The sequence below is a fragment of the Dermacentor variabilis genome, unplaced genomic scaffold (assembly GCF_050947875.1).
Source record: "Dermacentor variabilis isolate Ectoservices unplaced genomic scaffold, ASM5094787v1 scaffold_13, whole genome shotgun sequence".
NCBI classification, from domain to species: Eukaryota; Metazoa; Arthropoda; class Arachnida; order Ixodida; family Ixodidae; genus Dermacentor; species Dermacentor variabilis.
The window spans coordinates 10,587,956-10,606,597 of NW_027460291.1; the positions used below are offsets into that span (position 1 = coordinate 10,587,956).

Genomic DNA, 18,642 nt, shown 5'->3' on the forward strand with positions numbered 1-18,642 from the left:
AGTTGCCGCTGTCTTGCCCGTCAGCGCAGAGCAGCTGTCGCAACCGCACGCGGCAACAGCATTGCTGAATTCGCTAGTGCGCTTCTCTGGGCCTCACTAATCCCGGCACCGGTCATGGGTCGCGTGAAGACAAAATAATGCTATAGAGCTGTACATCATGCATGGGGCTTGTCTATTGCGCGTGGTTCATCACTAGAGCCGCGTCTACGTTTTTTCGTGTCGTAAGACAAGCAAAATTGCGCTCTGATTGCAAGCGCGAGTATACGCCGCCAATGAGTGTTATGCAGGAAGGCCCGAGTTTGGCTAAGTTCGGGATCTCCTCGAGCTCTGGCGCGCCCACAGGCGACTGATCAAGACATAAAATTCAACCTCTAGCCCACCTCCAGTTTCATTGGCCTATCTAGATTCACTGTTAGGTTATCATCACTTGGGGGTTACCTAATGGGCGGCCGGAAAAGAAGCAGTCACGCGGTCAAACCTTCCGTGCTTTCTTTCACTTGTTTATCGTTCCACCCAGTGCATTACCAGTAAAAGTAAGTGACAGAAAAGAAAAACATTTAGCACATTAGAAAACAAGGAGACGGAAGGTGCGGACTACGCTTGGACGGTTCGCACTCGACGGTGGATAGACAGATAAAATCCGAAAGAGCCGACACGCTCGTGAAGCGCCCCAAGAAGGGGGCAAAGCGGCTTGCGCCGGGTGTGTCGATAAATAGCGCCACAGTCAGCGTACTGCGACATTTCGTTGATAACGAAACTGTCACAGTTTCGCCCGAAAGGCGAAGCATCGATTCCAACAGCAAATTAGCAATACGAAGTAAGCATAGTAGTTTTATCGTCCGTATAAAGTTGCAAACATTCGCTTACTAACTAAATTAACAATGATATAATGTGTAAGCGCCACTGAACGAAGACGTAGAAAGAAACATACACACAGACACATCACTACCTCCATGCGTCTGCTTCTTTCTACGCCCTCTTTGAGTCGCGCCTACCCATTATATGTGATGGATTCAAACCAACAAGCCCGCTAACGTGTTTTAACTAAACTAACAGGCACGGTGTCACGCGCGCACAGTTGAACACATCTCGCTCGATGAGCTAGCAAACTCGCTGTCAAATGCTGGAGTGAGGAATCACGGCAGCAGCAGCGATCGAATTGACCTTCGCGCATCTCTCGCTCCAGTGCGAACAAAACGTCGAAAACACAGCGCATACGAAGCTACCGGCCGCACTCTGCAAACATCGCAGCTCGCTTTCTAGATATGGCGCCCACACGGCCGTACCATAAAAGCAGCAGCCCGCCTCCCTTGCCTCGCGCGCGACGCGCTCTCTGGCCGGCTTACTTGCTCGCACGCGCGAGATGGAGCCGCCCGCTTTCACTCGCACCGTACGGCGATCTTATCGCTCTTTATATGCGGAACCTCAGGGTGACGGCACAAATGTGCCTGGAGTAATTGGCATCGCAATAATGAGCGGCGCTGGTGCGTAATTTTGACCAATCTTCTATGCTTGAAACGAGCAAGCGGCGTTCGCATGGTGCCGTTCGTGGTCATATACGTGGCTTGACATTTTATTGTCTGCTGCTTTCGCGCATTCTCTGCTATGTTTGTTCACTGACTGTTGTCGCCTGAGCAAACTCAAGCGAGTGGGAAACTCGGGGCGTCCAGCATGGGACCCCATGGCTTGTCGAACTGCCTCATGGGAAATTTACAATTACGAAAGAGGTCCATAGAAAGGAATGAAAAGCTGTGTGGGGACAGCAGCGGGAGTGGGCGAACAGATAACGTTACAAGAACGGAAAGCCTGACAGAGAGAGATAGAAAAATATATGTGCGGGGAGAGCGATAGTGGTTCCTGTCTGACGCCGGGTTCCTCGATTGGAGTGGTGTCAATCATAGAAGGCACCCCATACAACGCTAGTATATATAGTCACTGACTGCACGCGGTATTAGCACTTCTAGCACACGCGTAGGTAACATTGTTGTTTAAGTATAGCCGATGATCTTACCTATAGCTATAGCTATATAGCTTCATCCCTAATAATGAAGTCTTTCTACGCGGGGGTAGTGTTCCTACATATGCTTCCGCAGGGAGCAGAGTTGCGCATAACTTTTCCGGCGCCGCTCGCATCGCTAATCGTCGAGCGCTATCACGTGGCGCAAAATGACGTCAAATGTTCAACAGCGCCGCTGCGAAGCCAACTTTACGCGCGCGACGCCGACTCGTCGTTTCCGTCAGTGCCATCGAGTTTGCAATCAGCGGACCGTCGAGCGCGCGTCGCATTCGTTGGCTGCGGGTCGCAGGTACTACATTCGACGAGATTAAGTGAAGGGTGAAGTGAAACACACCATAGTGACACTTGCATCCCAGAATGACGGGGCGCAGCGCACCAAACAGCACAAACCGTGACGAAGCTTTTTTACGCGGCGCCACGCGGACGGTCCGATGCGCGCCGGCGTATGGGCCGAAGGGCGCCTGCGAGGTGCGTTCGCCTCGTTTGCACTGAAGCAGCACTTATCCCGAGTGACACCACTTTTAACGCCGAGGTGCGTGCATGAGAGGTTGTTCACTTTTTTGAACCATTTTAGGCGTACATGTGCAGCGCCACACAGACTCGGGGCCATGAACGATGTCCGTGTCGCACTGCACACATACGCCAAGAAAGTCAACTGACCAACTCGCCCAATTCGCTGTGTTGCTTGTACAATTGTTTTGACTATGCGGCTCTAGAGCAGCGCGTTCAAAACAGTGTAAATACTAGCAGGTACAATTTCCCCGCTGCACCCTGGTTTTTCTCTCTTCTGTTCCTTATTACCGCCCGCAAAATCTTGCTTGTTAGATCGGCCTCAGGCGACGTGAGGAATGTGAAATTATGCTTGTATGTTTAAAAGCGCTGTGATACAGTAAATTGACCTGAGTAGTATGAAGAGATAAAGAAAAAGATGTTCTCATATTACAATATGCAATGTGCGAATAATTACTTTGCGAGTTTGCCATCTTGGTGCGATTAGTGCAATAAAATAAGCTGTTGTTACTCTTAATAGCTTGTTGCCTTTCCAGTTACTTTCAATTCTGCCTTCCAAGGCTCGAAGAACCAGCACGCTTGCCCTGCTGCCAACAGCCATTGCTCATCCATTCCCCTGTAAGAAATAAGCTTGATCTAGAAACTCCTACATCTTGAATCTTTTTCCACTTGGAGATTTGCTGCTACGGAGCAGCTGTTTAGAGTGCGGTGTGAATGAATCGTAAAAATAAGCTATGCATAAAATGTGCGCATGTGAACATTTGAAATGCGTTCAAATGTACGTGTCTGCATCGCATATATCGAAAAGATGCTGCTCCTCCGAACGACGGTTAGTGACGTTAGCGATAAGTCACACTCTGTTAACGGTCACTGACATAACTGCAGTAACGATAGTCCGTTTGGCGACGATCATTCATCGGCTGGTTTTGGCAGCCAAAATGTGCTCACACAATTTTCCACCTTACGTGAGTGACGTTTTCTTTAAACATACTTGAAAACATTTCTTGCCTTCAGGCCTCAGCAATAATAATAATAATAATATTTCGGGTTTTACGTGCCAAAACCACTGCTGATTATGAGGCACGCCGTAGTGGAGGACTCCGGAAATTTTGACCACCTGGGGTTCTTTAACGTGCTTCAGGCCTCAGCAAGCAAACTTGATCTGCATGCTGAAAAAACATTGCACCGCTTCTTGTTGCAACGTACTGCGGGTACGCAGGTCATTTTTTGAGCTGTTCGAGTCACTGGCGTAGTCAGGATTTTATTCAGGGAGATCGAGGGGTGTTTTGCCCCCTATATGCACGTTCGTGCGTGTATATATGTACTTACAAATTTAAAAAACCGTGGGCTTGGAACACTACTCCAGCTACGCGAATGGTTCGAGCGTAGCCTGCATTAAAGAGCGCCATTATGCTCAGCGCTTGCGACCAATTGCCGCACGTAGCTCGCGAGCAGCAGATAAAAAAAATTGGAGGACGCTTAAGCTTCGTATTCAAGAATGGAACGCGATAGCGCTATATCACCCCGTTCACACCGCCCACTCATTCGCTTGGCATGCTCTTGAGTCACACAAAGACGAACGTGCGCCTGAGCAAGCGGAACGAACCAAAGAACTCGGTGTCTCGGAGGGAGAAACTATCTACGCGAGCCAAACGTCGTGATCGGCACGGACAGCCGGGCCGCGACGCGAAATGAAGGCGGACGCGATCATGGGGCTGACGCCTCGATGGGATCGTCCTCTATCTCGCTTGGGAGCACCACGCAGACGCATGACTCCTCGCCAGAAGCACGGCACACATCGCAGGGGACGCTTTCCCATCAGACACGCTACGGCGCAGCGATCACGTCAGAGGCGTCCCGCATCGGACGCTGCACCTAGGAGTCGCGCCGTGAGCGGAAAAAGGAGCCGCGTCGCCTAAACACGAGGGTTCGAGTGACGCACGCTGGAAGTTGCAAGGGGAGAGAGCGAGAAAACTTATCAAACGCAAGTGTATAGGGGCATCCTCGCACCGGTCCCCGCACGGCCCCAATGCGCTCCAACTAGACGAAGGGGAGAAGCGGGCGAGTGGCGCGCCGCTGTCGGGGCAGCGCCGTACATTGCGAGGAGGGGGTCTTCTGTGTTTGCCGCAAGATGGCTCTGCGTGTGCGCCAAGCGCAGAAGAAATGTAGCGGAAACCCACTTCGCTATCGTTTAACTGCGACTTCTGTAATTTACATGCTCATAATTACCAATATACACCACAGTAGAACGTTCTACGGCACGTTTCTAAGGCAAAACCGCATTCACTACAAGCGTTTTTGTCCTGATTTGAACCGTCGAACTCATGGCTGAGTGGTAGCGTCTCCGTCTCGCACTCCGGAGACCCTGGTTTGATTCCCACCCAGCCCATCTTGCGAGTTGTTTTATTGATGAATTGCCTACCGCCATTTTTTTCTCACGGCCAACCCCGGATTTTCTGCGACACGAGCTCCTTAACGCGTTAAAAAGCAAATCGAACGCCGCGCGGCATTTGCCTCCTGCGCGCGCAAGAAGCGGCTTCACTGCATAGCTGAGACATAATGCCGGACCTATGCGCGGGGCTACATACCGGAACACTACGCGGGGGCACCGATTGGCGACATCGGGCAGCACGGAACGCGAATCCTCAGCAATGCGAACTCAGTGTTATTTATTATACGTTACCCAAATTTGCCGATATGAATGCAGGTATTTGGCCACATCCGCGACCTTCGCACCGTATTCTGTGCGGTTGATGGCATCCACACCATTCATATGCGTGCATGTTAAACGACGTGCCATTATTCTAAGGGTCACGCCATTGCTGATAAGTTTGGTTCTGTTTTGTTTTTGTTTTCTCGTCATAATTGTTTCTTTCGTCATTTCGCCTCCTACTGCGAGCGACATCTCGAACTCCTCAATCTGCTCGGATACTTGTGAACTCCCTGTCATCCCCTTTATTTGCCCATCCGCTGTGAAAAACGCAGATCCGTTCAGCCACCGCCCTATCCTATTCCAAACGGCCCCGTTACACACACGGGACGTCATCTTCCATTCACGCGGGCGTTCCTTGTCTTGGGGGGTGATTCTGAAGTGAAACAAAATACCGTGACACACACAACGGCGGCATCGCCTTGCTTTACATAGTGTGCTTGCTTTAATATTATTTATACATTATAATATTAGACTTGATAATTTAGACTTATTAATTTAGACTTTATATTTAGACTTATTAATTTAGGCTTATAATATTATACTTTCTTTCAGGTGAGATCTCTAATACTGGAACATGCTTTTCTAACTTAATTTTGCAATGTTTTATTTTGCTTGCGACAGTGTTTCAGTTCACTTGATTATAAATTCATGATTTGTTCAACGTACTGTGTCGACGTGATTCAGTGCCGAGTTTATGTTGCTATATTGTCTAATGTTATGGTTCTCTTGAGCTTTATAGCTCACATTGAGATTATATACATCGAAGTTGCATGACTACCATATGGGTGCCACGAAGTAAATAAAGCCTTGTTACGTGTCTGTCTGCCTTGCAGGCCTCTGGCAAGCTGAAGACTTTTAGCACCGAGAAACCATTTCGAGATTGTTTCAAATAATTAACCTAAAGGAGTTGTACTGAATTGACAGCCGCGTGCGCATTGCGACTCTATGTATGCGCGACAAGTGCAGCAAGGTGAAACCCGAAGGTCAATGACGCAAAAGCATGCACGAACGAAAAAGCCTCGTTCGTAGGGCTCCAATTATTTAGTCCTTTCGGCGCTACCGCATCACCTTATTTCGTGCTTCCGGTTGCCTAAACGCCACCGACGCGCTTCCGGCCGCCTTCATCCACGGCCTCCAGCGAGCCTTGGCAAACGTGGTTCGCGCAGCAACGTTTAGTGCCGGAGCGGCAGAGATTGAAAAAATGCTCACTGAAAGCTGCGAGCCCGGAATCACAACGATGACGCAAAGTGACGACTGATCAGACGGTCGGGGCGCGTGATACTAGAAAAAATAACAATAATGGTGATAAAACACGCCCACTCATTTGAGGGCGCTTCTTTTTTGCGCTCTGTGATTTTGTTTCCGTTTAGAGCCGATGACCGATCTAATGAAGGTCAGTATACGCCACTGGAAACGCAGCAAATGGTGCGGCGGCTCGCGCGCTTCCGTTGGCGCCAACGCGAGCACGGCAAGCAACTCGCGTTCGCTGCGTATACGTCGACGCCCACTGCGCACGAAATCCGCAGCCACGCAGGCAGCGCGCGCGCGATCGAAAAGGGAACGAGTGGCAATGGCATCGACGTGTCATGCATGGGCCCTCTAACGTAAAACTATTCCAATATGTTTCTATTGCAATTTTCTGACGTCAAATGTGCCTAACCACTGAAGCAACATCGGGTGGTCACCCGTAGGGTTGTCTAAGCAGACCAATCAAACGCTCTCCTCGTTCATAGGAGGTTACTTTTGTTTGCTTGAAAAACGAATAACATTGCCTGCACTGAGCGGCTTGTCTTATCTAATTGGCTGACAAGAGGCGAGGAGAACGCTGAAGCGGAGGGGGATTCGATGGGGCCGAGCCACTGCACTGAATGTCGATAACTGGATGAAGAGGGTGGTGCCGGCGTCTGCGATTGGTCCGCTTTCCCTTACTTAGCTGGCGGTGGCTGGTCGACAATCGCGGCGGCATGCAACGGAAGCTTAAGAATGACACTAAAACGGATCCTCACCAAAGAAGAGTTGGTATAACGCGGTCGTAAACGTTCGGAAAGTGCTCGAAAACGTTACACGGCTACGCAAAATGTTTCATTATACGCAAATAAACCGATGCTTTCCGACAGGTGCGAGTAGCTAGTGCATCAGCGATCAGCAGCAGCCATCTTTTATTCCTTTCGGAACGGGGCAGCCAGCGGTTATTCAGAAGAAAATTCAGTTTTGTTCGGCATATTAATGCATCTCTGACGCGTACACGTCACTCTGACGCGGTGAGTTTTTGCAGTTTTGTGACGTCTCGTGACAGGCAAGTGGAGTGGGTGCAGCCCGAAAACTTTTGACCAATAGCCGAGGGCTAGTGCCGAAAAGGCGTCGAATCAGAAATAACTATTTTACTTTTGTTCGGTCAAATCATGCATAATCAGTGTGTACATGTCATATCAGATGGGGAGCTATCGCGGTTTTCGTGACGTCGCGTGACCTACAGTTGAAGTGGGGGTGGCCCAACAAAGTTGTTGACCAATCGCGGAAGGCTGATTGCAGAATTGGAATAGAAATGTTTGGAATAGTTTTACGTTATAGCGCCCCATGTGCATACCCGCGGCTCAGTCAAGCAACAGCTGTGCGCCACTGACCGTCGCAACCAGTTTTGCTCGGTGTGCGTGTATAACCCTGCACACTCGGCGCTGCCTTGCCCGGATGCGAGGAAAGACCTTCTGCATGAGCCTTTTCTTTTTTCGTCGCAATTTTTCGGTGCGACTCCCTTTGCATATATGAACTACAATTAACCTCACCTGAGTGCACGGTGAACATGATTTGTGCCAACCCTACGCACTTTCTGTCTGAAACATTACTCGCTGCGGCCTCGAACGCTGAGTCAAATTACATACTACTAGGTATAGAAGGATAAACCGGCGGACATGAACGATATAGAAGGATATCAAATAGAGCGAGTTGCAACGTATCCGTCGATGACAGCGAATATGGAACAAGGCACAAAGCAAAGAGCGACAAGACAAACCGTAGGAGCGTGATTCAATAGGTCTATTCGATTCAGCCAAGCTTCTCTGCACCTTCTGCACCTATTCACGGTGCGCTGCGCCTTCGATTCCCCGAGGTGCAGCGGTGCACCCTGCGCCTCCATGCACGATTGGGTGCAAGGCAAGGTGCCGCCGCAGTGCAGTGCACCCTTGAACCCTGCAGCGAGTGGGTGCGGCCCGGCACACCACAACTGGCAGCCCCTGCACCTTTTCGTTTGCGGTGCACCTTTTTCTGAATCGAACAAACCTAATAAACGTCTTTTCTCAGTCCTTTGTGGCGACCTGGTTGCGTGTGTGCACTGCCTTGGGTAAATTGCAACGTCCGGAAGCTGCGCACGGCTTCGGCAGTCACCGCTGTGGTTCCCTCAGCCGTAGTGCGCGGCTGTCCTTGAATTCTTTCGCCAGGGACATACGGCTATCCTTCGAGATGAACACCTTGCAGAAATGCCAAGGACAGCCGCGATTTCTTGTGCCCAGAATTCACAGTGTATGGGCTAGCTTGACGAAGAAGCTCATGAGCCAATAATCTAGTTGCGTACCAGTATAGGATGTATATAAGAGTGACAAAAGAGAATTGATTGTTCTGGAACCGATAAACTTTCTCCTGACTAGCACATAAGAATACCCTGCACTTACTCAACACACTATACATGCATACATACATACATACATACATACATACATACATACATACATACATACATACATACATACATACATACATACATACATACATACATACATACATACATACATACATACATACATACATACATACATACATACATACATACATACATACATACATACATACATACATACATACATACATACATACATACATACATACATACATACATACATACATACATACATACATACATACATACATACATACATACATACATACATACATACATACATACATACATACATACATACATACATACATACATACATACATACATACATACATACATACATACATACATACATACATACATACATACATACATACATACATACATACATACATACATACATACATACATACATACATACATACATACATACATACATACATACATACACGTACGGTAAGGCCAGGGCTATATACACTTGAGCAACGATGGCCTCTCGAACACGTGTAACGGAATTGTGGTTATATTCGGCCAGACACATCGAAGTCAGTGAAGAATTTGTCGAGAAAGGAAGTCTGGGACACAGGCACTTGAACTATCGTGTTCTTTTATGTACCACGTCGCTTGTAACGTATCGACGCTTCCCAGAAAGACGCACCAGTCAGTCGATTTCATCCTTCACCTACGACTTCCCACTCGGAAACAAAATGGCGTTAATATTCTCGTTCTTCCCGGATGCCATGAACGCCATCATGGCGCTCGTTCTGGCGTTTTCTGTGCGCTGTCATTCACACGCTGCTGCTTCAACTCGAGCCCCTTGAACTTCCGATTGGCCGCGCGTACGCTCTCGCGATCGGCGCAGTGGCGGGAGCCCGGGCGTTGACCAACGAGGAAATGTTCTTACGTAAGAAAAGTTTTGCGAATGTGAGCCACATATCCTGACCTCCTCACGAAATTCACTGAACCGCTGCGAATTACATAAGCGCGTGAGCATTGTTGCGGACACATTTTTTCGACGTTTATTATCTCCCTCTGTGGAAGAATACGACTCGGTAATGAGGAAGCACTGGCGGGAACTTCGGAAGTCGAAGCGAGTATAGCTTGCTTTACGAAAGCACAGAAACTTGCTTTGTCTATGGGCAATCGGGGTCAATACTACGCGAACGTCAGCGCGATCGGCTATGAAGGCGCTGCTGCGGTATTTAAAAGACACTGGACTTTCTGACAGATTGTGACTTCACTGTGTGACGCAGGATTGTACGGTGACACTGCATAACACTAGGAACGCCTTTGCGGGCTGCGTGACAGTGCCCACAGAAACAGTTTGTGTGTACCTGCGTGTGTGTGGTCTTTTTTTTCTTTTTTTTAACCCTTCTCTCTCTCACCTATCGTACCCCCTTGCCCCTCCCCCAGTACAGTGTAGCCAACCGGAGATAATCTCTGGTTAACCTCCCTGTCTTTCCTTTGTCTTTCTCTCTCTCTCTCTCTCTCTCTCTGTGCAAAGAGAAAGATAGGGAGTAAATTAGTTAAGAAGGGGTTTAATTTTCTCGTGTGATGAACCTGGAATCGAAACATAGCTGTTGAGCTTCGGTATAGAACCACCGTATGGTTCTGAGGCTACGCACCTCGCACGCATGCGAAAGAAGAAAAACGGAGAAAAAAAGACGAAAATCGCTGCCTTTTCACCGCAGCAGTAGTCCAGAAATTTTCGCTCCTGACTGTAGGCAATCAGGGCGTCATGTACACAAGGCATGTATCCGGAAAATACAAAATGAGTCGCAGGTGCGAGTGGGATAGTGTTGGTAAGCGAAATCGAGTTCACAAACAGAAAATGGGCATAGCATTGTTGGTATGACGTGATGTTTCCACCACGTGATCATATTCTTTCAGCATCTAGCTGTGGGCGACCTGCGACTTCCTTCATTAGCCCCGCTGGCCTTATTGCAGAGGTTTGTAAAAATTTCTTTGCGTTTTTATCTCTTCTCGTGCAGCGATGCTTCGTTTGCAAGTATCTGTTTAACCCATCAATTGGTGCTTTTTCATCGATTGATTAATCCATTACTCGTCTCATCAAGTGCAAGAAGACACTGCAACTGTAAAAAGAGAGAGAGAATGAGAGAGAGAAACTTGTAAATGCAGCTGGTGAGCGTACCGGCGTTCATTTACGTTACGAAAATTTGCAAACACCACCATAAATTCATCACCGCTGAAGTCAATTGTTCCCGCTGTCACGTTATGTAAACGAACCTACAAATACTGTTTGTGACATCAGCTGGCCGAGGTTGCTTCTCTTCTTCAAACACAGTCAAATGTATTTGTTTTTTTCAATCATCCTGTATTTTAAGTAAAGCCTTGCTTAACCGTTTCCCGCTGCAGGGCCAATAGGGTACGTGAATGAATGAATGAATGAATGAATGAATGAACTCATTATGTGCTATAACTACGGCTCGCGGTTAAAACAAAACAAGACGAGATGGAATTAAACACGAACAGCTCCACACACTCTATCCCAGCTGCCATTCGACGCCAGGCAGTTAATTAAAACTACAGATTCCCATAAAAAACTTCCGGTTTCAAGCAGTAGTGAGCTGCACGATCAACGTGTCCGGTATCGGCGGCATGTGGTAAAGCCATGATCGCAACGGTATATATGTCAATGAGTTCTCATAACAGAGTGCACAAATTAACTAATGTAGACTATAATGCAGTCTCTTTTTTTTCTCGCCCAATTTACGTCAGCTTTAAATGAAGCCTTCACCCGGATACTTTGCATTTTGACCTTTCTTCATCGGACGGCGTCACCGTCGCCAAGCCGCAGCCTCACTGCGAGCTCTTTGGCTGTCATCGCTTTTCGTGCATTCGCAGCAAAATGCCTCGAACAAACCGTTCTACATCAGGACAAAAAGAGACGCGTAACGTAATTGCGACGGTTTACTTCTATAACAAAGAGCCGCTACGCTCGGGCTGGTATGGGTATACGCTTCCGTGCTTGTGTTTGCGTGCTTCACATCAGTGCGGCTAGGACCCTTCCTCGTGCGAAAAACCGTACGCATTCTAAAAATTCAGCCTGGTTTTGCAACCTTGCAATAAAAGAAATAATAATGAAAGAAGAAAAATTGCGCCCTTCATGCCATTTCGGTCTCTACATGTGACAGTCAAATTGCATGAAAAAGCCAATTACTCAGCATCAAACAAACGAGTAAATGAATATGCCCTCACTAGCGTGTCAATATGCTAGATGAACGATCTGCACAGTATGCGTCGCCCTTCTGCTCTCTCTGATCGAAATAACGACAGTAAAAATTGGGTCATTTTCTCATCCCCTCTGATTGCACAGCGTCGCACGGGACAAGCGCGGTCGTGCAGCGACCCTTCCCGCGGGCATCGCGAGAAGTTCGCGTGTAACAGGCGAAACGTTGCTAATTGGAAATGCTGAAAAAAACGCGGCCACTTCGAAGGGGCTTCAGCGGCCGCGGACGACGGCCGGTAGGCGGAGCGCGGCAAACTTCCAAGGGGTTGGCAGCCGGTTGTGCGATCGCGGCGGGGCCGAAGCTCGAGAGCAGCGCGGTCCGTGTATTGGCCGCCACTGCCCATTGGACCGGAGCCCGCTGGGCTTTCTGCAGCTCGCTGGAGTCTGTCGCCGAGACGGAGGGGCACGTTCGTGTTTGCTGTACGTGCGAGTTTGTTCGTGGCTGGCTAGAGTGTTCCTATACATCTGCATGCACACGTCGCCATAATCCGGTATACGTATTGCGTATATGCCGTATTACTGTACGGAGAAGCACGTGGTCGTATACAGCAAATCTTCCCGTATACTGGACAACAGAGAGTCAACCGTACGGTGCACTACGCACCGTGCTATACCGTGCCACTGACACGGAAACGCGGACGGGTTAAAAAACTGTCTCATAGTCGTACAGCTCGTTTTCGTGTGCGAATAATAACTGCAAAATATGTGAAAAAGAAGAATCAGATGAAGAAGCATCATTGATGGCCTGGCGCAACTGTACCTAATGAAGCCAGCACAACTGCCGGGTTAAGCGCGTCCGCTGCTCCAGTCGACGCAGGCGCACCTCAGCGAGGCAGCCACCTGGCGGCGCGCAGCCCTACCAGACAGAGCTAATATTGCAGTAACCAAGGGTATTCTTTTTCGTCGCTGGCCAAAACTTTCGCAGAGGCGTAGTTGTGTCGCGCCGCTGCCGAAAATTTACATCAGCAGTGAATATACTTGGTTACTAGCTCCGTGTGTGGTTCAGCTCCGCGAGGTGACGGCACCTGTCAAGCCGCCCATCCGGTGAAACGCCCAGGGCGCACGCCGGGCAGGCTCAAATAAAGCGGCCAAAGTGTGCCGATCGTCACAACTGCGCATCGTGTAACGACGGCTGAGGCCAGCGGTGCAGTCGCAACCTCTTCTTGCGAACGAAACGCTCTGCAAACGCCCGCATTCACAAAGTTACCTGCGCAAGAACAGCTTGTGAAAGCACGGTGTACAGAACAATAAGCCTATAGAGAGCGCTTTTGTACACTAAGGAAAAATTCTTACACACAATAACCTGTAACCTTAATTATATCATAGCCAGTGCAACACGGCAAAGTTAGAGATCAGGAAGAAGTAGTAAACTGCGTTACAATTTACCGCACGCAGAAAGCAATGACTTCGCATTATAGAAATATTCCGAAAATCGATAAAGGTAATTCCATATTGTTTTTACAATTCAATTATTGTTCGCCTACATCTTTGTTAAGGTTAGCGCACGCGAGTATTTTTACTTTTGTCTCATCGCGTTTGCTGATTCTTTTTTATTTTTTTACAGCCAGTATCCGTGCACTCTGAAGGTGCAGAATCGTCCACTGCTATACCGGGTGTTTCAGCGAACACTTCCGAAAGTTTAAAAAAAAAAAACGTCTGTGGTATATAGCATAATTCTGGTCCATGAGCTGGCCTACTCGAAGAGTCAGACATTACTTGCACAAAAAATTCAAATGCATAATGTACCAATTAACAAAAATTCCCTAATCAACTTTTTCACTAATTGCCGTATGACACATATCGTAATTTACAAATTATAGCCAGAGAGTTCGCAAGGTGGATTCACTTGGCACGAATTTTCAGGATGGCACCAGTTTCGAGACATTATTTCCAGAACTTTGCGGAGAAATGCACTGGCGTTCCAGTTACTTTTGTGCTCCAATGCATAAAACGACGTTTCGTTAAGAAAGTGCAACGACAGTGCATTTTTATCGCAAGCTTAACGGCGCAAATCTCGGAAATGGTGTCAACCAATTAAAGGCGACAACATCTCCTAAATACCATATAATAATAGAGAAATTATTTTCAAGTGCCCTGCAGTCTCACCGGCTAAAATTTGCAAATTGCAATATGTGTCACAAGGTAATTAGATAAAACTTAATTAGTGATTGCTTTAATAAATGGAATATGCGCTTGACTTTCTTGCACAATATCCGCCGAGTAGAACAGCTCAAGGACTAGAATTGTGATGCCTGCCACAGGCGATTTGTAAGGACGTTTGAAAGTGTTCGCTGAGGCAATTATTTGCAACCGTCAGTCTTCGCTAATGAGGGCACATGAAATGCAAGGGAGACCAGCTTGAAAATTGTTCTCACCTAGGAGCGTTCCCGCGTTGCGTGCTGCACTCACGATGGCGATTGGCGTGATGACGAGACCATCCCCGCGGCTAACAATGGTTGCGTGAGCGAACTTTTGCGAAGACGGGCCCTGCTGCGGTCCCCCTTGCAAGCTTCCCGCTTCCCCTCGCAACAGTTGCTCACTTGGGCTGCGCGCATGCGTGGAGGACGAAAGACCGCCGTCCGGCATGTGCTGGAGGGCTCCCCTTTGGCTCATTGTGAGTGCGTAGCAAGCCAGCAGGAGTTTGTCTCGCGACGCTGGGCCCAAATCTTCGCGGTTTTGTTTTGCATACGAGCGAGAAATATTCGCGGAACACACAGAGGCTTTTTTGGGGGGCTGAATTATAGCTTTGCAGTGGTAGCCGAGTATTGCTAAATCTCCATTGTTATTATGGTGGACGTATCCACTCGGGCTAAATGCAACGTGTAATAAATCATTCAGTTGTGAAACACGTCAATTCCTCGTACGCAACATAATGCATTTCGCCACTAAGATTCTGACATTAATAATGAAGCTCAATAATTATTGAGATGGTTGCTTCAAAACTTGACGCAAGGTATGGTAATTTCATTGCGGTAGGTCACTTACTTCTACGCCTGCAGCTGACGTCGCGCATTTAGGGAGAACAGCTAACGCGATGTTCAAGAAAAACGTATACCGAAACAAAGGCGCTATTTTACCACTTTCATTCACGTCCGTGCACCGATAGCTTTAGACAATGAACAAAGCATCTTGCGCCGCCTGTTCATCTTGTGACCGGCTGCAAAGAACGACCACTTGGCGCTGCTGGATATGTGCATTGCAACGGGAGATCTTGCAACGCTCTTTCTTCCCGAGCCTAACGTTGCCGCAAACACGACTGCGGCTCCACCTGTGTTCGTGGAAGCGCACTCACCGATGTTACGAAGGAGCTTGGCAGTGCACAGTGGTGAAGCAGGACTCTCGCGCTGGCTTCAGTGACGGCGTGCGGGGCCGTGCCATGTGTGCGACGATGGCCCGCAAAGCCTGAGTATCGAACGTGAACAGCTTTTCAACTTGGGAATTCCATTGTGGGATCTTGCGTGCCGAACCGACCATTTCATTATGAGGCACGCCGTCTACGGATCAATTTTGACCACCAGAGGATCTAGAACGTGCCCCCAATGCACGTGACACGGGCGTTCTTTTTTTCTTTGCATTTCGTCCCCATCGAAATGTGGCCGCCGGAATTTGATCCCGCGACCTCGTGCTTAGCCGCCAAACACCGTAGCCGCTAAGCCACCGCGGCGGGTAGTTTTCTTTTTTTTTTCTATATAATCTCCTTCAGCTATCCTGTCTCCCTCCATCTTATACTCCCCCACCTAATTCTGGTGGCCGACGTTTTGCTTGAGCTACACATTACACGGTGCAGCCAGCGCTTGCTTAGTACTCCTTACATAGTTTAATGAACAACCACTTGCTGCTTATCGCGCTCCCGCGCATGCAGGGCGCGTGGGTGGCAGTGAGCCATCGCGTGAACTGCGGCCCGTAGCTGCCAACACGAACCTCGGGCGAGCTAAGTCCTCGAGCACAACCGATCCCGGCGCACTGCGGGCGCGCGTTGTGTTGCGCGAGTGCGCTGGATCTCATAGTGGCCACGTGTTCTCGCTGCAAGAGCAACCAGGCATGATGCGGCCAAGAAGGCGCGTCAAGAACACGTGCACGTAGCCGCATATTTGTAGCACTACCCACAAGCACGTAGTCATGCAGTGTGCGCGACTCCTTCGCTATTATGTGTGTAGCAGACAACGATGTACGCCATATATATAGAGCGTCGTCCGTCGGGATATGGAGTCCGTTTGCACATTGGATACAGGCACCCACTGTACACAGCTCTTCAAGAAGCACGTAGTGCCCGCTTGCTGAAGTCATGATTCCCGCGATGACGTCAACAAGCGCGCGATTTTAGAAGAAGAAAAAAAAAGCGAGAAGAAAGAATGCCAGAACAGCACACAGATGGTCACTTATATAACGTGGTTTGCGTTCCTACATTGTTTCCACGGCCAGGACAACCTCACAGAGTTATTTCGCTGCTTATCTATCCTCGTCATACCTGCTGCCCCTCTTTTTCTCCCCTCTGAGCAGACTATAGAGGGCTTCGCGCCAAACCCTCTGCTCCCCGTCAAACAAGTTATTCTATCATATTATTTCACCGGTTGCGAGGCAGCTTTCTTCACAGTTCCAGTTGATTCATAAGCGACAATTATGTTTCCACAGAGATACTTCGAAATGTAGTCGCAACGATAGTTGCTTTATAGTCATAGCAGGGCTATCGCAATGAAGACAACAAAAGCAAACAAGTGCAGTTCGACAACGTTGCCATGCAACATGACTTCCTTCTCTCAAGGCAAAACGGCATGTCCGGTACTGGTGGTACCGGACATGCCGTTTTGCCTTGAAGCGGTGGTACTGCGGTGGTACTGCGCAACGCATGCATTGTTCGTAAAGAAGTTCTTTTTTTTTTCTTTCTGTATAACGCATCAGGATTTCCACGCGGACGCTTGAGCGTGTAGCGCGTCTCGGGCACAAGCCGCATTAGCTTGACGAAACGACCTTGTTGAACCTCACGCTGCACGCCACACACGAACGGTGCGGGCACATTTGAAATATATGCATGCTAAATCGTAAGACGCGTAGAAATCCCCCCACACGCAAAACTGGAACCGCATTGTGCTCTCTTCTTTTTTCATGTGCAACGCCAAGTTGCCTGAAACACGTTTTTTTTTTTTTTGCGCCCTCTAATCGATGCTCGCGGGGAGGCACTCCACAACGAAGACTGAGCGCCGACCGTTCGACCACGCATCATCGTCATCAACTGAAGCATGCACGTCAGAGTCGATCTTTTGCGCGTCCACACATTCGGCAGCGTGTGTGGCCCGTTAACCGGTCACATGGCTTTGCGAGCCCGTCCTCTTCAGAAACCGACTTCGGTACGATTGTATCACATACGTCGCACTCTGATGTGATCAAGCATAAGAGGCGGCCAAATTTGATTTTTTTTCCCTTTCCATTGGTGCTGAGCAAGCAAGCTGGTTGTGTGGCTGGCGGTGAACATGACCGGAACATGAATCGGCGCCCACCCGCGGTCCTGTCCCAGGGAAAGGACGACGGGACGCGCACCGTTCGCTGTGGTTCGACGCAATTCGCTTCAGAAATGCTTCGAATAACGCAGTTGCTAGGCGAGACTATCTTAGTCGACTCTGTGCAGATGTCACACGCATCCGGCAGTGCGGTGTACAAGGCGGCTGCGTCTTTTGCGTAGCTTGTCGCCATGCCTGTCAAGCGGCACCAAGCGGAGTGATGATGTTGTGACCGATTCGTTTCGTTTGGTAAAAAAAGAAGAAAAGCCGGTGATGAAATCTCCATCCGCTTCGCTGCAGGGACAATGAGCTGCGCGTGTAGTTAAGAATGAACAGAGGAGCAGGAACGACTGCCTCGTCGAATAGATACCGGATGAAATAGTTAATAAAACTGCCACAACTGTTTCAGTACAGTGAAGCATATAGACCTCAAGTAACATTAATGTGACAATATGATAGGTCGGGAGAGTGCGAAAGAAATATATATACATATATATTTCTTTCGCACACAAATGTGCTAAAAAATTGCAATGCCAACTGCATAGTTAAAAACCTGCTGAGCTCCTTTTCCTGATTGCGCCACACGAATTCTAAGATTTCTAAGATATTCCAAGAATATTCAAAGAAATCGGAAGACACCGACTGTTCACAATGCGTCCGCCGAAGCAGTGTTATACAAGGTTCCAAAAACACCAGGCAGTTTCCGCTGAGCGCCGTGTACTGCATGCATGCAACACTGCTCGGTACACGCACACACAACGGACGGAACAGCAGCGCATCCGCGCGACCCGGTTTGCGCAATTCGCCGCAGGTGGACGAAGCAAGCGGCTCGTACAGCGGCTGCAAAACAAAGGATACGACAACTCGTCGACCACAATACGGCGATAAAATGGCCTCGGGGGTTATAAGCGATGGCCGCAGTTTTCTCAGACCCAAGTCACCGCTTGCGATGACATTTGCGGGAGGATATAGACGCGACTAAAACAA

The 18,642-nt window shown here is 48.7% G+C and overlaps 2 protein-coding genes across 3 annotated transcripts in view; both read right to left on the reverse strand.

The window, feature by feature from the left end:
* LOC142566740 (uncharacterized) overlaps positions 1-15,551 on the reverse strand; it is a 43,607-nt gene extending 28,056 nt beyond the window's left edge. Inside the window, exon 1 of one of the 2 annotated variants that reach the window (XR_012825122.1) lies at positions 14,536-14,562. Coding sequence is in view for 1 of the 2 variants with exons in the window: in XM_075677610.1 (XP_075533725.1) it covers positions 14,536-14,773 (238 nt within the window). In the remaining variant the exon portion in view is untranslated. Of the gene's footprint in view, positions 1-14,535 lie in introns of both variants that reach the window. The other variant, XM_075677610.1, reaches the window with a different exon arrangement.
* LOC142566800 (uncharacterized) overlaps positions 1-18,642 on the reverse strand; it is a 122,974-nt gene that overhangs the window by 98,616 nt on the left and 5,716 nt on the right. The window lies entirely within an intron of this gene.